Genomic DNA, 16465 nt, shown 5'->3' with positions numbered 1-16465 from the left:
ACCTGAGCTAACAGGCCGGCACTATATGCTCGCACACATGGATGCTATTCTAGCTCTAAGCAAGACTAGTAAGGTACACGTGCATTGCACACATGAGATTTGACAACCAAATTATGAATAAATACCACATTATAGCATGTAAGCTTTGAGCCATATATGCAAGATGTAGATGTTCGTTTAATTCTTATAGTTCATCTCATTCAAAATCAATTAGTTTTATAAAAAGCTAATTTATTTTAAGATTCATGGAATTGTGCGTAGTAAAGTATAAAGTAAAGACAAATAATGGCAATTCATGTAGAAAAATTTTGGGCAATTATGATACTGAAGATTGTAGAACAAAGGAGAAGTGCTTGTGTTTTGAGGTTTATGTATTATGCTTAAGTTCAACCATGGAGTCTTTTAGATTGTACATGTGGCAAAATCTGGTGGAATGTAGATGATATCCAACGGCCAGTAGTGCTCGTATTTGCCATCTCTGCACCGTCAGATTGACTTCATCCAACGACTATTTTTCAAAGTTATTCGCACACTATATAGGGGTATAGATATAGCATTCCCGTTGTGTACGTACACAGGCTTCACTCACGTCTAGCCCCTGTGGGTCGGGGCACCAGTTCATCCTGCTCGCATCCACCATTCCACTGCTCGGTCGGCTCTGTTCTAGAAAAATAATGTCTCAAAACAAAATGGGACCGAGGTGTGTACGTGGGAACAAGAAAGGAGGTTTTCTTTTCGTCGGTTTTGTTTAAATTAAGAATATTAAAAAATGTAAAAATGTAGGAAATTTCAAAAAAATGTTTATAAACTTGAAAAATGTTCACTAATTTGAATTTTTTTTACAAATTTGAAAACTGTTCGTGTACTCAAAAAATGTTTGCAAAGTTTTTACACAAATGTATACAGATTAAAAAAGTGTGCATGAATTTAGAAAATGTTCGCAAATTCAAAAAATGTGCAAAAATCTAAAAAATATTTGCAAATTTATAGAGTAATCGCAAATTTGGAAATACACAAACTAAGTAATGTTTGTGGAGTCAAAAAATATTTTTTATTTTTTAAAAAAACTTCATGTACTTGGGAAATGTTCATGATTTAAAACAAATATCCATGAATTAAAAAAGCTTCCTGCACTTGGAAAAACTTTGGCCTGGGTCCTTGGCTCATCTGGTCTCTTATGACTTGGAACTTGCTCTTATACTTTTCTGGATTTAACAAGTACAAAATATTTATTTTACCTTCAAACATAAACACCGAAAGCAGGAAATAACTCTGGGCATAGTTGTCGTTCTAGCAGTACCTTGTATCCTCATCCATCCCGCTATGGACGCCTTCTTCACCCCGTCATAGGCCCTTGGGTATACGGAAGCTGTGTGGCTCCCTTTAAGGAAACCTGGGGTGGTACAACTATGAAAATCGGGGCTCTAATACAAACACTAGTACCTTGCCTTTATGGGGAAATAGGACTCAAAGATGGAAGTCTTGTAGGGGAATGTGGCAGAGCCCACTTCCCTCGACACACCGTTCCTTGGAGGGGTTGTGCCTCTGCCATTTAGTTTTGTTAAGTGAGAGTAGTTGTGAGTACATTCCGAGTGCATGACATTTTATCGCCTAGTGGTCCTCGACAAAAGAACAAGACCGCCTTGAGATGATAGGCAGGAGGGGTAGAAATGATCGTTCTTGGTTCATGAGTCCATGGTGGACTAGGAAGGAGGGGATGATGCATGGTCCATTGTGGATTAGCTCAATCATTTGCTTGAGCTTGATTGGGCCTTCATTTCCCCGCACTACTAGGAAAAACCTTATACACAGGAGTTCATCAGTAGCGCTGTTTAGAAGGCAGCGCTGCTACTAATTATCAGTAGCGCTTGGGAAGAAAAAGCGTTGCTATTATGCACATAGCAGTAGCGTTGTAGTTATAAAACCCGCTACTACTATAATTGCCAGACGTATACTAGTAGCGCTCATACGTAAAAAGCGCTACTGCTATTGTACTTAGTAGTAGCACTTTCCTGCAACCAGCGCTACTGCTAACTTCAGTCCCCTCTAGGACCCAAGTTTGGTCCCACCTCGCTCCGTGAACAGAATGTTTACCACCTTAAATATGGTGCTTCTCAAACTATCACAACCACTCGGTCTTTATTGTACTCTACGTGTACGATTTGTGGTCGCAATATGAATCCTCACCGGTTCCTAAACCGGTGAAGATTCATACTGACAATTTAGATTCTACACAAAAAGATCAATGATGACCAATGTTTTTTATGCTTTTTTTACATGCTTAGCCTTAGTAGTAGCGTTGTTTCACTAAAAGCGTTGCTGCTATGATCAATAACAGTAGCGCTGGTTCTATAAAAGCGCTACTACTATTGATCATAGCAGTAGCGGGGGTTGTGAACGAGCGCTACTACTAAGGGCACCTTATCCAACCGGACCGCTCGCGTCCCCACTCTCTTCTCACACCACTCCGCCGCGCGCCATCGCCGCCGTCGCCCACCGTCGCTCACCAGCGCCCCAAGGTCCCTCCCTCCCTCCTCCTCCCTCCGACGGCCCCCTCCTCCTCCTCCCTCCTCCTCCCCTCCCTCCTCCTGCTCTCTCCTCCCTCCCTCTTCCTCCCCCTCCTCCTCCTCCCTCCTCCTCCTCCACCTCTCCTCCTCCTCCTTTCTGTAATAGAAAGTTTTTTAGTAATAGAATTTAGTAATAAAATTTTTAGTAAAAGAAATTAGTAATAGAAATTTTTAGGTACGGAAATGTATGATGCTATATGAGATTTTTTAGTAAATGTAGGTTTTTGAATAGAATTGAAAAAAATAAGTAAATGCAGGTCTTTTGAATAGAATAGGAAATTTTTAGTAAATTTTCTTCTTTTGAATAAAATAGAAAATTAGTAAATGTAGAGTAGAACCGAAAATTAGAAATTTTTTAGTAAATTTAAGTCCTTTTGAATACAATAGATTTCGTTCGATGTCGGCATCAAATAAAATATGGAAAAGCCCATGTCGATGATTAGAACTAGGGTTTATGAGGATATATAGATAGATGGATGGATGGACAGATGTTAGGGCTAGAACTAGGGTACTTTTAGTAAATGTATAGGTCTTTTCAATTTTTAGGGTTAGAACAAGGTATTTTTAGTAAATGTTAGGGCTAGAACTAGGATGTTTTAGACATAGGGTTTCACTAAGTCCTAAGATGAGGATAATAATGTTTTCTATATTTAGTTTTTGTAGAAATCAAGGAGCCCGTGCATCATCCCCGTCACCGACCACCTCCGACCTAGAGGTGAGACCAGCCAAATCCCCATGTCGATGATGATGTAGATGTTTTGATAGTTGTAGTAGAGTAGTAGCTACATGAGTAGCTGTGATAATTTGCATGGAATATGATGGAGATTTAGACATGTGATATGTAGTGTTCTGTAGTGCTAGTGCTTGCCGAAGTGGCCTATGTTTGCAGGGAACACCTCACAGTGGCCTATGTTTTGCCGGAGTGTTGATCCATCTTTGTTCACGCAAATTTCAGGCGCTTGATATGTATTTTGGCAAAGGTCATGCCAGATTTTTCCGTGAATTTTAGCATGCTAGAATATGTAGGAAATATCGAGTACCCCGGATTTGCTAGAAAGAGAATTAAATGACATTTCGAGTTGACTTTAAGTCTGTCGGGGCTCCATACATGACAGAAATGAGTGAGGGAGAGTCTCCACCATATATAAGAGAAAAAGAATGCCGACTGTTGTCATGTGGGTCGCTTCTCCTTCTTCTCCTTGTGCTAGACCTTTGTTATGCACTAGGGGAAGGAGGAGTAGCGACCATCATCGACGGTCAAAAACTCAGTGAGGGAGTGTCCACCATATATGAGAGAGGAAGGAGAATCTCGAAAGACCGATAGTCAACCCGTGATGAATAATAATGATCTAATTTAGTTTTTTAGTACATATATTTAATTTTAGAAGTTTAATCTTTGAATTATGAACATAGGAAATGTCATCGGACGATGAAAGTCTCCCAGAGTGCGACTGGTGCGGCGACGACTGGGGTTTGTGCGACAGGCCTCACCTGGTAGAAGGTCGGGCTTCAACATTAAGCTCCAGGAGACCTACGATGTTGAAATGGTACGCAACGGCGACAAGTGTTTTTTCATAATTAAGCACGACTTCTGCTTCTTCAACGTGTAATTTTTGTCTTTTACAATTCAACTAGCTTATCCCATGTCATGCAACACGCTATGTCTTGGAGATGATGGATTTTGAAGATCGTGAAAGTATGAAAATAAAGATAGTTCACCTAAGGACCCATCATGGTTTTGATTTTGCTGTAAATCTATACAATTCGGAGAGCGTATCTCATTTTGGTTACTCGAATTGGGAAGCATTGTGCAAGGCGTATGATTTTCATGAGGGTATGCTTGTCATCCTGGATCTTGGTGATCCTGACATCGACCAAGATAATATGGACATTTGGGTCCTTGTTGGTATGCTTCCAATTCTACCGCTATGTGATTTTCTCAAACATAGTTATTAAGTAATTTATATTGTTTATTTCAAAATGGTTGACAGTTTATTTCCATTGATAGCTTATTTTCATTCTTCAAAGAATGTATGGAAGATGGTAGACATAACCTACTACATCGATGGCGCGGAATTAACTTATCAGGAGAAAGATTATCTCATCTCATTTATTATTGATATTGAGAATTACAATATCAATTATCAAACTCCTGCACATTATGGTCAATACGTGCCACTAGTGCACATGCTGACCTACGGTAACATCCATGGAGATGGCATGGTAAGATTTTTTTACTATTACGACATCCGTGCCTCTTTTGCATAAATTCTTCTAAAGTTAAACTACATTGCTAACTATGATGTTATTACTATGTTTTTCAACAGAAAATCCCGAAGGATTGTGTGACTCATCTCATGCTCCCGAAAGGTCACCTTGATGTTATTAGCTTACAGCTAGGTCTGCCTAGGCTTCACTACTGTTCATACCGGATTTCTAAAACCGATGAAGACATGACAATCAAAGGATGGAAAAATATATGGACAATCGTAGGGAGCTACTTGGAAGCAACATTGAACATTGTGGAAAGCGCAAGAATTGGAGACAGGATAGTCTCCATTCTCCATAATGGAGAGTCAGGGCCTATCTTATTTTATTCTATCTTACCTTAGAGAGGGTAGTTAGGTCCTAGCTAACAAACATGGTCATGTGCTAAGAACAATTAAGTACGATTGGTTAGATGACTATGATGATCATGAGTATGACTTGTTATTATGATAATGAGTAGAAGTTGTATGATGATGATGAGTAGGACTTGTTATTATGATACCAATGATGAGTTATTTATTATTATGATGATGCATGATACTAAGTTGTTATATGAGCATGATGAGTTATTATATATATATATATATATATATATATATATATATATATATATATATATATATATATATATATATATATTAGTGGGTGAAATGAATATGATCAAGTTTGGATTAGTAGTACTTTCGACATGCACCACATGTTGCCTCCACTTCAATCTAATCCACGTTTATTTCACCACTGTTATATATAATAACTAATCATGGTCATAAAATCATATGATGAAAGTACTGTATATAAAACCTATACAAATACAGCGACAATAAGCTGCATTTCCAAAAATACAGGAAAATTTAGCTGTAACGCTTTTCAGAAGAAACAATACTACTACTTACTATTATCAGCATCGCTTTTCATTACCAAGAGCTACTGCTAACTAGGTATAGTAGTAGCGTTGGAAAACCAGCGCTACTACTACCAGTTAGCTGTAGCGTCTTACTGGTAGCGCTTGTACAAGCGCTACTACTAGCTATAAAACAAGCGCTACTACAAAGGTTATCCCTAGTAGTGGCGGACTTGATTGAGCCTTCATCTCTTGACTTTTGATTTCAGCTTCGCATTTCATTTGACTTTTGAAGCATGGTTAGTCTCTTGGACTTTCATTGACTTGACTTGAATTTTACTATTTGTGAGGCGTCCGTCACATAGGCCAGGCGGGACTGAGTCAGACATTCGCACAACATGAGCCCCCTTAAACCGTAGCGGTTATGTTAAAGTGTCAAATAATTGAATCTGGATAGTCTTACGTTCCTTCTAACCTTCTCAAGCTGACTTGTAGATGTTTATGCTTCTTCCTAGATTCCTTATGTGTGCTATAATGTCTTCCTGATTATGGGATAGGGGAGACCCCCAATATCTGAAGTGATGGGATCAATGAAGATAGCGCGGAGTAATCATGTCTTTCCTAGTGTTAGGGTAAGGAATAACCTAGGAGGACGGAATGTTCTGGTCCGTAGGGAACCCAAGCCTTCCAAGGCTCTGAGGTAGGCCTAGGCATGGATACTCCAGCTCAATAGTTTGTGTTGAATCCAATGTCGGGCCGGAATCGAGCTTATATTTTCATCCCAAAAGCCCCAAAAAATCAAAACACTAGAAGAGCAAGGTTTAAATAGAAATTAGGGGTAACTATGAATTCATATATCCCAATAATACATTAAGTAAGTAAATACTATTGTTTGTAGTTTTGGGGCTAAGGTCGTACTCGGATGCGGCCCAAAAAATCCCGGCTCAAGGATTACCCAGGCATCCCTCCCTGCACGAACATTTCCTGGATGTTCCTTGACAGAGAAATGGATTTTCCATGTTTGGTGTGGTGAAGGAGAAGGGACAAAAATAGTTGGGAAGGGATAAACAGCTGTACCCACAATTTTCTCAACATCCTAGACATTTTTCCTATTTTCATAGCCTCTGATAGTTTCTAGGAAATTTCTTGGAAGGGAAAAATAAGGAAGATATAACTAGGAGGGGATATAAGGTGCTCACACCATTCCTCATATATTTCTCAACCCTCTAGTATTTTTTCTACCTGCCCCTCAAATTTCCCTTATTTTTATGAATTTTCTTGCATTTTAAAATAGATTTTGTAATCTTTCAAGTTTTTATCAATCTCTGGCTATCTTCTATATTTGATCCGTGTGCCAATGGGACGCTTGGCGACACTGTGGATGTTTGTGGTCGTCTCGCTGCACTCTGGGAAGGGTGGCGAGGCTGTTAGAAGGATGTTGTTGTCAACATCCAGTGGTTTTTTTGCGAGAAAAAAAATCTAGTGGTTATTGGAGAGGAAGAGTCTCTTGTGAAAATCTAGCGGGTCGTTGTTGGCAAAATCCAGAGTAAGAATAATCCTACATCTACGGGTAATCTACACAAACCTACATAACCTGCCTAACAAATTCTTTCACCCCCCTGATTTTCAAGGGTGTGGGCCCCTCCCATCCCTTTCCATCCAATCTTAATTCTCCATGTTCTCTGTTACTAAAAACTGCAAGCATGCTGCACTTGCCGGAGATTTCCTACAGGAATTAATTTACGGGTTGACATGGAGGCCAAAGAAAAAGCGATAATTATACCTGGCCATACCTCGGGCCGGGCCTAGCCAAGCCCGACACAAAAATCCAGGCCCGGGCCCGGCCCAGCCCGGCCATCGAGCCTGGTTTTTGGGCCCAAGCCCGGCCCGCACGCGTAAAAGCCCGCCGGGCCTCAGGCCATGGGCTGGTTCCCTTCAGAAAAATGCGAAAACAATGGGCCCGGGCCCGACCTTCGGGCTCAAAATCTAGGCCCGGGACAAGCCCGGGAGCAGCGTCGGGTCGGGCTTTTCCGGGCCGGGCTACCCATGGCCAGGACTAGCGATAATGTTTCATCTACGTGAAGCTACGTAACTGTGTACGTAAACTGCCTAAAGAAACCCCCCCCCTCAGCCCCCCTAATTTAACGAGGGCTGGGCCCCTGCCTCCCTCTATGTCCAATCAATGCCCTTCACGTTGCTCTTTACGTTAAACACGTAACTAAAATTACGTAGGTGTTCGGTGGCAGAAGCGTGAGTCCGCGGGCAGTTTGGTGTTGGCGCTGTGAGGCTCAGCCAAGATGGAGTCTTGGCGAGCAGCGAGCGGCCGGACACTTCTGTTCGGTGTGATGAGCAAGGATGCTTTTCCGATGGTGCAGCCTGGCTTCGTCGAGATGCGGGTCCAGTCGTTGCAAGGCTGTCCCTTGGAGTGGGCGATGGCTGTTGTGGGCGGCCTGGACTTGCCGGAGGTGCGGAGAGGCTGCGGTTCCTGTCCAGGCGGGGTCGTTGATGGTGTGGCTAGTGTGCTCCTTGCTGTGCGTCCGGTCGATGGCCCTCGGCTTGGCAGCTACGTCGGCGAAGTGCTGCGGTGGCGGCTGTGTGAAGCTTCTGGGACGGTGTTGCCCAATACTAGATGGTGTGGTGAGGTGTGACGTGCGGATGAAAATCTTGTCCGGCTTCTGTCAGGCCGGCGGCGATGGCACCCGCAGATGCCATTCCCCTCCTTGGAGGCGTCGTTGTGGTGTGCTCGTCACCTCCCTCACTTGCTTGGAGTTGTGGTTGTCTTCGGGCGAAAGCCTCGATTCGGTTGGATTGACACAGTGGTGGCGTCTTCGACGTCGTTCCTCTGCTGGGAGCATTGTGTTTGGAGACATGGACGGCTCCTCATCGCTCTCCTTCGGTGTTTGCCGCTGTCCTCCTTGATCCTCTACGGCTATGTACGCCCGTCGCTGGTGTGTCCAAGACGGCGTCTTTCTCGGACCGGATCGAGTCCTACCATCCACTTGCCACTTCCTCTTAGGTGATAAGAGTGGATGGTGCGTCGACAAGTGAAGCTATACGGAAGTTGGTGTTCTTCGAAGATGTCCGGCGTCGGTCGAGACGCAGTGTTGAGTTTCGATTAGGATAGGCCATTTGTGTTGTAGCTTGCTTTGCGGTGTTGTGATTGGGTGTGGTGTTGTGCTATGCTCGTTGTTCGCAGCGAGTGTAGTTTCTTGTAACTCTAATTTTGCCTTCTATAAAGCTATGGTACGCCAAGGCGTACTCTCGAAAAAAAATTACATAGGTGTAGCATTACTGAAGAAAATATCACAAGGTCCATTAGTTGGAATAAAGGGGTTACTTTAAATTCATGGAGGAGATTACCCGTAGGAAATTTTCTGTATAGGTGTGAAGCACTATCGCAAAATCCAGGAGAAGTTGTTATCAAAAGGACGCCAAAGTCCAACCAAGATTGCACAGTGCACCGTCACGGAAGAAAAATCACAGTTGATTCAAGGACCAAGTGAACACGATGGGACCAGTTGATCGGTGATTTACAGTCACATGCAGCTGAATAGATACCAGATGATAACTACCCCTTTTTTGCAGAAAGATCTATTAGAAAGTTCATTGAAAATACAAAATATTTGAAACATAATAAAAATTACATTGAGATTTTGAGACCATCAAACGAGTACGAGCCGCCGACACACCGATGTCACCGCTGGACTACCGGAGCCGGCCTGACTTTGTCGATGATAGCTGGAAAATCTTCATGCACGTGTCCCTAAGGACCGTCCTGGAGGCACCGTCGTCGCCATTGAACCCTTGCATAGAACTGAAGCACTAGACACCAAATCTCGCCACATGACGAGAAACCCTGACCTCACCGTCCCAAGGAGACGGTAGGAATCTACACCGGAGCTCCACCGATTATGTCCAAACGAACAAACTCGAGGAGGATTGAAGCCCGGAAGACAATCTCGAAGAAGAAGCGCCACCATCCATCCGAGTGCGGCACCCCCGAGGACAAAAAAACCCCTAACCTAAACCACTAACCAGACTCTTTACTTAATGTTCTTCACGACCATATATAGATATAAATCACCAAAGCTAGACACACATGCACACACGCGCATGCAACACCGACACGGGAAGAAGACTGTGAACTCTGGTGGGGATCATAAGGATCGATTATTGACTCTTGAGGTTGCGGTTTAAGGCCTCCTAAGGAAGACGTCGGTGAGGACCGTCTGGGACTGCAGTGATGCCTTGAGTATCTTCAGACTCTGACAAACATCATATCCTCCATCAAAATTAATTCAACCGATCGATCTCTACTAATAGTTAGTATAGTACTAGTTTCATACCTCGGTGCGGCCAAAGTGGACAATCCTCTCCTGGAGGTCGCGGGGGTCCCTGATGCGGTGTGCGTTGATCATGGGGATCTCGGAGATGCGAGACATGGGGGTGACCTTGAGGTCGTCCGTGATGGTGTAGGTCACGACGCCCTGCACGACCCCGCGAGAGAAGGACGACGCGCCAGCGGTGAGCAGGAGGAGAAGGCCGCCGCCGGCCCTGGGCGGGAGCAGGGCGTCCCTTGCATCTTCATCGACGATGTAGGTGCCGTCGAGCTCGTCGAGGCTCCGGGACAAGTTGCCGACGCTGCCGATGGGATCCGCGGCGAGCAGCCTGACGACGGTGCCGATGGGGAGGGCGAGGAGGGAGAAGAGGAAGTCCACCACATCCTTGCCCGCCTCCGCGCACACCACGCGCCCGGTGCGGGTGTTCACCAGTAGCTTTATTGTGCGCTGAGTCGCAGGGCGGCTTCTCCTTCCTCCTCCAGGGGTGTCGCTCCTCCTCCTTCCTCCAGAGACCATCTCCATGTCGCACTGGCACTGGAATGCACTACCGGGCATGTAGTGATATTTATATACAAGTAGGAGTACTGGCTAGCTTCGTGCGTAAGGTAGGGGTGAGGAGGGGCTGAGGGCAGGCCACGCCAGGCTTTTGGCCGGTCACGTACGTGTCCTCATGCGCGCGTCTGGGTCGTTTGCTTCTCCACCAGTCACATTCGTCGCTCGACGAAGCGACTCGTTTGAACCGCCGCCCTCGCATGGACGGCTACGTACGCCGACGACCAACCGCTAAGCTCGCATGGACGGCTACGTACGCCGACGACCAACCGCTACGCTCGCATGGACGGCTACGTACGCCGACGACCGGCACCGCACGTATGTCATCTCCAACGTCGACCCGCAAATTTTCTGTCGAATCCATCCCCGGACAGAGGACCAATCCACGGACGCGGATGCCGAAGGCCGTCATCCAACATTGCTCGCATACATTTTAACCACTCTTTAAACTAACCGGACCAAATACATGCAAACACGACGGATTTTATATAAACCAGAAGAAATTCATTATAGTTTTGACATTTCTTTTACCTAAAAATGATACCGGGCTAAGATAGAACTAGTCAACGGCCGGCGCCGGTGGATATTCATTCCGACGACATGGATACTCTTGACTAGTCTACACAGCGCCGCGGCGGATCTCCGTTGTCTTCCTCATGGCCGACAGCCGTGAGCCCCGGAGGTATATGCTTCAGCGCAAAGGCGGCTCGCTTCCCCACCGCTCATAGGAGTGGAACCACCGGCTGATGCTTCAGCCTGAGGGGAAGGGTGCCCTACGCTCCACGTATCAGGGTTGGTTTTTGGGTAGGGGGACAACGGTGACCTACTGGAGGGAAAGATACTGGTTGTGTACACTGACGTCGCCTCGGTGGTGGCCTTCATGGGACCCAAGCGGCGGCGGCCTCCCGTGTTCTACTTCTCGTCGATGATGGCGGCGGGCGCAGATGTGTTGGCCACCGCCTCGTCGATGTCCGCGTATTCGACTCCTTTCAGTGCTGGTAGGGTGCGGTTACACGCACGTTGATGACGGATGGCACGATCGCAGGCGCGGTACGACACGACGTTGTCCACAGAAGCCATGATACCCTGCCACCGTGCCCCCCCCCCCTCGTGTCGGCCTGGAGCAACTCGTCACTCCTCGGTGAGCTGAACAACACACCGACTTGGAGCTTCAGCCTCTGTGAGCTGGCTTACGTCAGCCTGGAGCGTCAATGGAGGTGGAACAGACAGTTGCTTGGCTCGTGACCGGCGGGCTCGACGGGCCACCCAACCGGCTTTTGTGCCGGAGAACTCTTCTTCCTGCTCGCAAGATGCTATGAAGAAAATTGTTCAAGGAGAAAACGGGGAGCAGAGGTGTGATGCGGTTCTTGACCATCATCTGGCATCGTTTAAATAAAGGGCGGACACGAGGGGCCAACCGGCATTGTGTTTATTTTCGGCCAGCTCGCGAACAGACGTGTCACCGGAGTAGGTATCTCGGCAAACGCGTGGGTTTAATGGAGGAAGGTGGGCAATCCACATCCGTTTGAATGTGGCGAGGAGGCGTGTTCAGCCGGGCATGCAGCGGGCGGCGCCCTCGACCGACGCCCCACTTCAATGGCGGAGACAGTCAGAGGTTGCCTCCGCTCTGAACTGGCTTCAATGTGGAGCGGCCGCTCCACATTGGCATGAATGCAAGCAGCTGGTGCCAGGAGGGAACGCACGCGGTGAGGGAGGAGGGGTTTGGGTGGGTCAGGGTGGTCAGAAGCGGGTGTGGGTGCTATCTGGACGCCCGCAAAGCCCCCCCCCCCCCAGCGATTATCTCCGGTGTGTGGGAGAAAGTGCGCCCGGATCGCCCTGCGGACCTACATAGGCCCGCATTGGATGACGTACCACGTCAGGACCGCACAATCCGTACGTGTGCGAGGATTTGAGGGTCGGCATTGGAGATGCTCTTAGGGTGCGTTTGGTTGCAAGGGTGGCCACGGATGGGTTGGGATCGTCCAAAAATATACATGTTTGGTTATAAATTACTTGAATGGTTCGAGTCAAAAAAAAAGAATATGCCGCGAAGATGCTGAACCGTTTCACCCAACCAAATTGGTCGAATCAAATGGCCATCCTTTGCAGGCATGCCCATGTGAGCATGACTGGTGGTCCCATCCTAAATAATTAGCTCATCTCTTATATTGAGCCAAACACATGAATTGAATGATTCAATCCCAAAAATAATTGAACGGTCTCAACCCATTCATACCACACCTTTAACCAAACACACCCTACCCTTAGCTTTCTCAATCAATCAACTTGTTTACATGCGGGAACCAAGGACGAGACCAATCAACATGTTCCAACGTGAATACGATCGAATTATCAATAAGATATTCCTCAAAACCATTGAGTTCCAGGGGATTGATACATTATGATAAGTAAAAGTAACTGAAGACACTGCAGGGTGCATCAGTGATGGGCTAAGGAAGCAACGAAATGAGCTCGTGGGGGCATAAAGCAGGGAAAACCCTATTCGCCGCTCTCTGCGGCGAATTGTCGGGATTTCGCACAGGGGAATTATGCGAGCGACTAGACATGGGCCGGCCCACTTGATGTGCGGCCAACGGTTTTGGGAACCTTCTAGAAGGTTCCTTGTACCGGATTTTTTTTCTGTGATGTTTCCTTTCGGGTTTTCTCGGTTTTCCTTCGTTTTTTATTTTCACTTCATTCTTTTTTTGCTTCTTTTTCTGTTTCTATTTTTCTTTTCTTTTCTTTTCTTTCCTCTTTTACTTTTTTCACTTTTTTCCTTTTTCAAAATATGTTTAGAAATTATAAAAAAATCACATTTTCCAAAATTTGTTCCAAATTTCACAAAATGTTCCTATTTTCAGTTATTGTTCGGAAATAGAAAAAATGTTCAAAATTCAAAAAAGTTTAGAATTTCAAAAGTTGTTAGCATATTGTCAAAAAAGTTCAAAAATTTAGATTTTTTACAATTTGATAAATTTGTTCAACATTTGAGAAACTATTTTATTTTTAAAATTTGTTAACAATTTCAAAAAATTGTTCAAGAATTTAGAAAACATTTCCCATTTTTAAATTTTGTTCACAAATTAAAAAAAGTTCATATTTTTTTAAATTTGTTTACAGATTAAGAAAATGTTTGGGATTTCAATAATCGTTCTTGTTTTCGAAGTTTTTCATGTTTTTAAAGTTTACTTACAAATTCACAATATGTTTGGGGTATTTAAAAAATGTTTGCATTTTACTAAAAAACTGTTCATGTTTTCAAAATTGTATTCACATTTTTTCATAAAAATGTTCATCCTTAAAAAATTGTACACGGTTTCAACATTTTTTTTGGCAACTTCAAAAAATGTTCCAATGTTTCAAATTTGTTTACATTTCCAAAAAAGCATACCAATACGTATTTTGTTCGTATTTTTGAAAAAATTGTTTATATTTTAACTTTTTGTACTGAATTTATAAAATAGTTTTGTTTCAAATTTTTGTTCCAAAATCATAAAATATTCATAATCTCAGTAAATATTCAGTAATTTCAAATGTTCACATTTTTTCGTTCTGTTTTTTACAAAAAATGGATTTGCAAAAATTGTTTACTTTTCAGAAAAAGACTTTGGAATGTAAAAAATGGCATTTAAAAATGTTTGCAATTAAAAAAAGTTTTACAAATGTTTTCCAAGTCTCAACAACTGCTATGTGTCCTTATTGAATTTTGCGCTTATTTTTCTCGTACATTATGTCTTGTGGATTGGTTATCTGCTTGTGGGTTTGTAGCCTGTGTAGTGTGAGGTCTGAGGACCGAATCCTGCCTCTCACGGAATTGTTTTCCACGCGACAGAAAGCAAGAAGTGGCACGTAGGTGGGCCGGCCCAGGCAGAGGACTACCCGCGCGAAACCCTGCCATTCTGCCGCATAATGCGGCAGGTAGGAACTCCCTAGAGCAAGGGTAGCGTGCTTCCCGTGCCAGGAGTTGGGCCGATGGGGTTTCTAGACCAGTGGCCCAAGCCCAGGCACAGGCCCAGTCTCTCGCCAGCTATAGATGGGGTTTCTAGACCGGTGGCCCAAGCCCTTTAGTTCATGCTTCTGGCATGTCGGATGGGGTGTGGCTGCCCAAGCCATCGTTGGCCCAACCAAAGGTGTGGACCAATTTGAGGAGCGCCACTATATGTGCTTGTGGTTGCGGTGTGGAGAGGTGGATCCTCAACTAGGTTTTCCAGCAGCTCCCTCTGAAGTGTGGTGGCTGAGTCACTTTGCGCATCATCTTCACCCTGTATGCCCCCTGCACGGCTTGATCGGTCATTCGCAGAGATGCGCCCCATGGCGCAGCTGCATCCGGAGGCAAAGAGGAGACTTTTGCTAGATCTGCACGTCCAGGCTCAGGCGCCACGAGAGCGACAGGCATAGGGCGATGATCCATGGGGGAAGCCTTAGTGGTGGATCAAGCAGCAAGAGAAGAAGAAAAAGAAGGAGGAGGAGCACAAGCGGTGGAGTTTGGAGCTCAAGAGAAGGAGATGCAACACCCTCACTACGGCGACAGGGTGGGCAACCCGTTTGCCAAGAAGCCAAAGCACAAGCCGGCGGTGCGGCTGGAAATGGCGCCGCCATCGATAGTGCTACCCTCCTTCATCCTTCAAAGGCATGACGGATGCCCCAACCCCAGTGGAAGATGTGGATGGGTCGGAATGCTTTCGTTGTGGTCGCCTGGGTCACTTCCAGCCGCAGCGTGATTTCAAGCTTCTTTGTGTGTTGTGCAATGAGGACGGCCACGCGACTGCCTACTTCCCGACTAGGGGCAAGTAACTGCAACCGTGAGCCACACCATCCATAGGGAGGGCTTCTACTGCCTCCAGTTCAATGAAGAGGAAGGTGAGGTGGAACCGGGCGTGCTGGGGGAAACACGACTATCATTTCGGCGGCCCCTTGTTTGTTGCCGTGGCGGGTGTTGGATGTGGAGATCGTGCACCTAGTGGATGGCGAGTGGGACTGGCAGGTGGAGAAGCTCGGTGATGACATGTACTTGGTGACCTTCCCACCTCGAATATGTTACGGATGGCTACACGTAGCGGCAAGCTCTACCTCTCCCTCAACGACATCACCGCCGACATTCACGAGTTTGTCCTGGAGCAGCCCAAGGTTGACGAGATGCCCAAGGTCTTGGTCAAGATCTGGGGTTGCTGCCTAAGCACTGGCATGCTGACACTGCTACTGTGATGTCTTGGTTTAGTTTTGTTACCATCTATATCATGCACTTTCTTGACACACAATGCACAATGCATCTCCCATCGGCGCTTGCAACTTCCTCCTCCATGCCTGACCTACTGCCTCCTAAAGTAATGCCAAACCTATAGGCTACAACAACAAGGTGAGTTCCTTCAAATTTCCCTAGCAACAAGGTTATTTTTCACGACTTTATCCTCTTGCACAATATGATGTCTTAGTCAAGCTGTGTTGCTGTGGTGGTTCCCCAATATGAGTAGTGTCTTTGTTCTAGTAACTCAAAGCAAGGGGCTTGATCGAGTATATTCTAGGACAAGGTCAAATAACTTAGACCGAAAAAAGAAGTTGTAATGTCTAAAGGAGAATAAGGCGTTCTAGAGAATGTAGCTCGAATGTTCACATGCCCGGTATTTCTTACTCTAAATATAATTACTTTTATAATGTAGCTATATAGTATGCTAAAAGCACAATATGGGGTTCTATTCGAGACACCACGTGACTCCACATCACGTGCATAACTCTAACCGTTGGAATTATGATTTAACAGATCACATGTGTTAGAAGTACATTAACGTAACTAAACATATCAACCCATTAGATCTACATAATTGTCCCTAAACAAATTGTATCCGTTGGATTTACATATCCATACATAAATAGATTGTATTCTTTAGATCTACATAACC

At 45.1% G+C, this 16465-nt stretch overlaps 1 protein-coding gene across 1 annotated transcript; it reads right to left on the bottom strand.

The window, feature by feature from the left end:
• Window positions 1–9282: 9282 nt before the first annotated feature.
• On the bottom strand, window positions 9283–10537 carry LOC119289809. Its single transcript, XM_037569021.1, has 2 exons — window positions 10023–10537; window positions 9283–9941 (listed from the first exon to the last, which is right to left on the bottom strand). The coding sequence occupies exons 1-2, from the start codon at window positions 10530–10532 to the stop codon at window positions 9870–9872; spliced, it is 582 nt and encodes a 193-aa protein (XP_037424918.1). The 5' UTR covers window positions 10533–10537; the 3' UTR covers window positions 9283–9869.
• Window positions 10538–16465: the final 5928 nt, after the last annotated feature.

The sequence above is a fragment of the Triticum dicoccoides genome, chromosome 4A, assembly GCF_002162155.2.
Source record: "Triticum dicoccoides isolate Atlit2015 ecotype Zavitan chromosome 4A, WEW_v2.0, whole genome shotgun sequence".
NCBI classification, from domain to species: Eukaryota; Viridiplantae; Streptophyta; class Magnoliopsida; order Poales; family Poaceae; genus Triticum; species Triticum dicoccoides.
Note: the sequence above shows the minus strand (reverse complement) of the source record. Positions and strands in the feature narration are given on the sequence as shown.

Coding starts and splice junctions, on each gene's coding strand:
- LOC119289809 (XM_037569021.1), bottom strand. CDS start 10,532: ATGGTCTCTGGAGGAAGGAGGAGGAGCGACACCCCTGGAGGAGGAAGG. Junction 9,942..10,022: donor TCCACTTTGGCCGCACCGAG/GTATGAAACTAG, acceptor GATGTTTGTCAG/AGTCTGAAGATACTCAAGGC.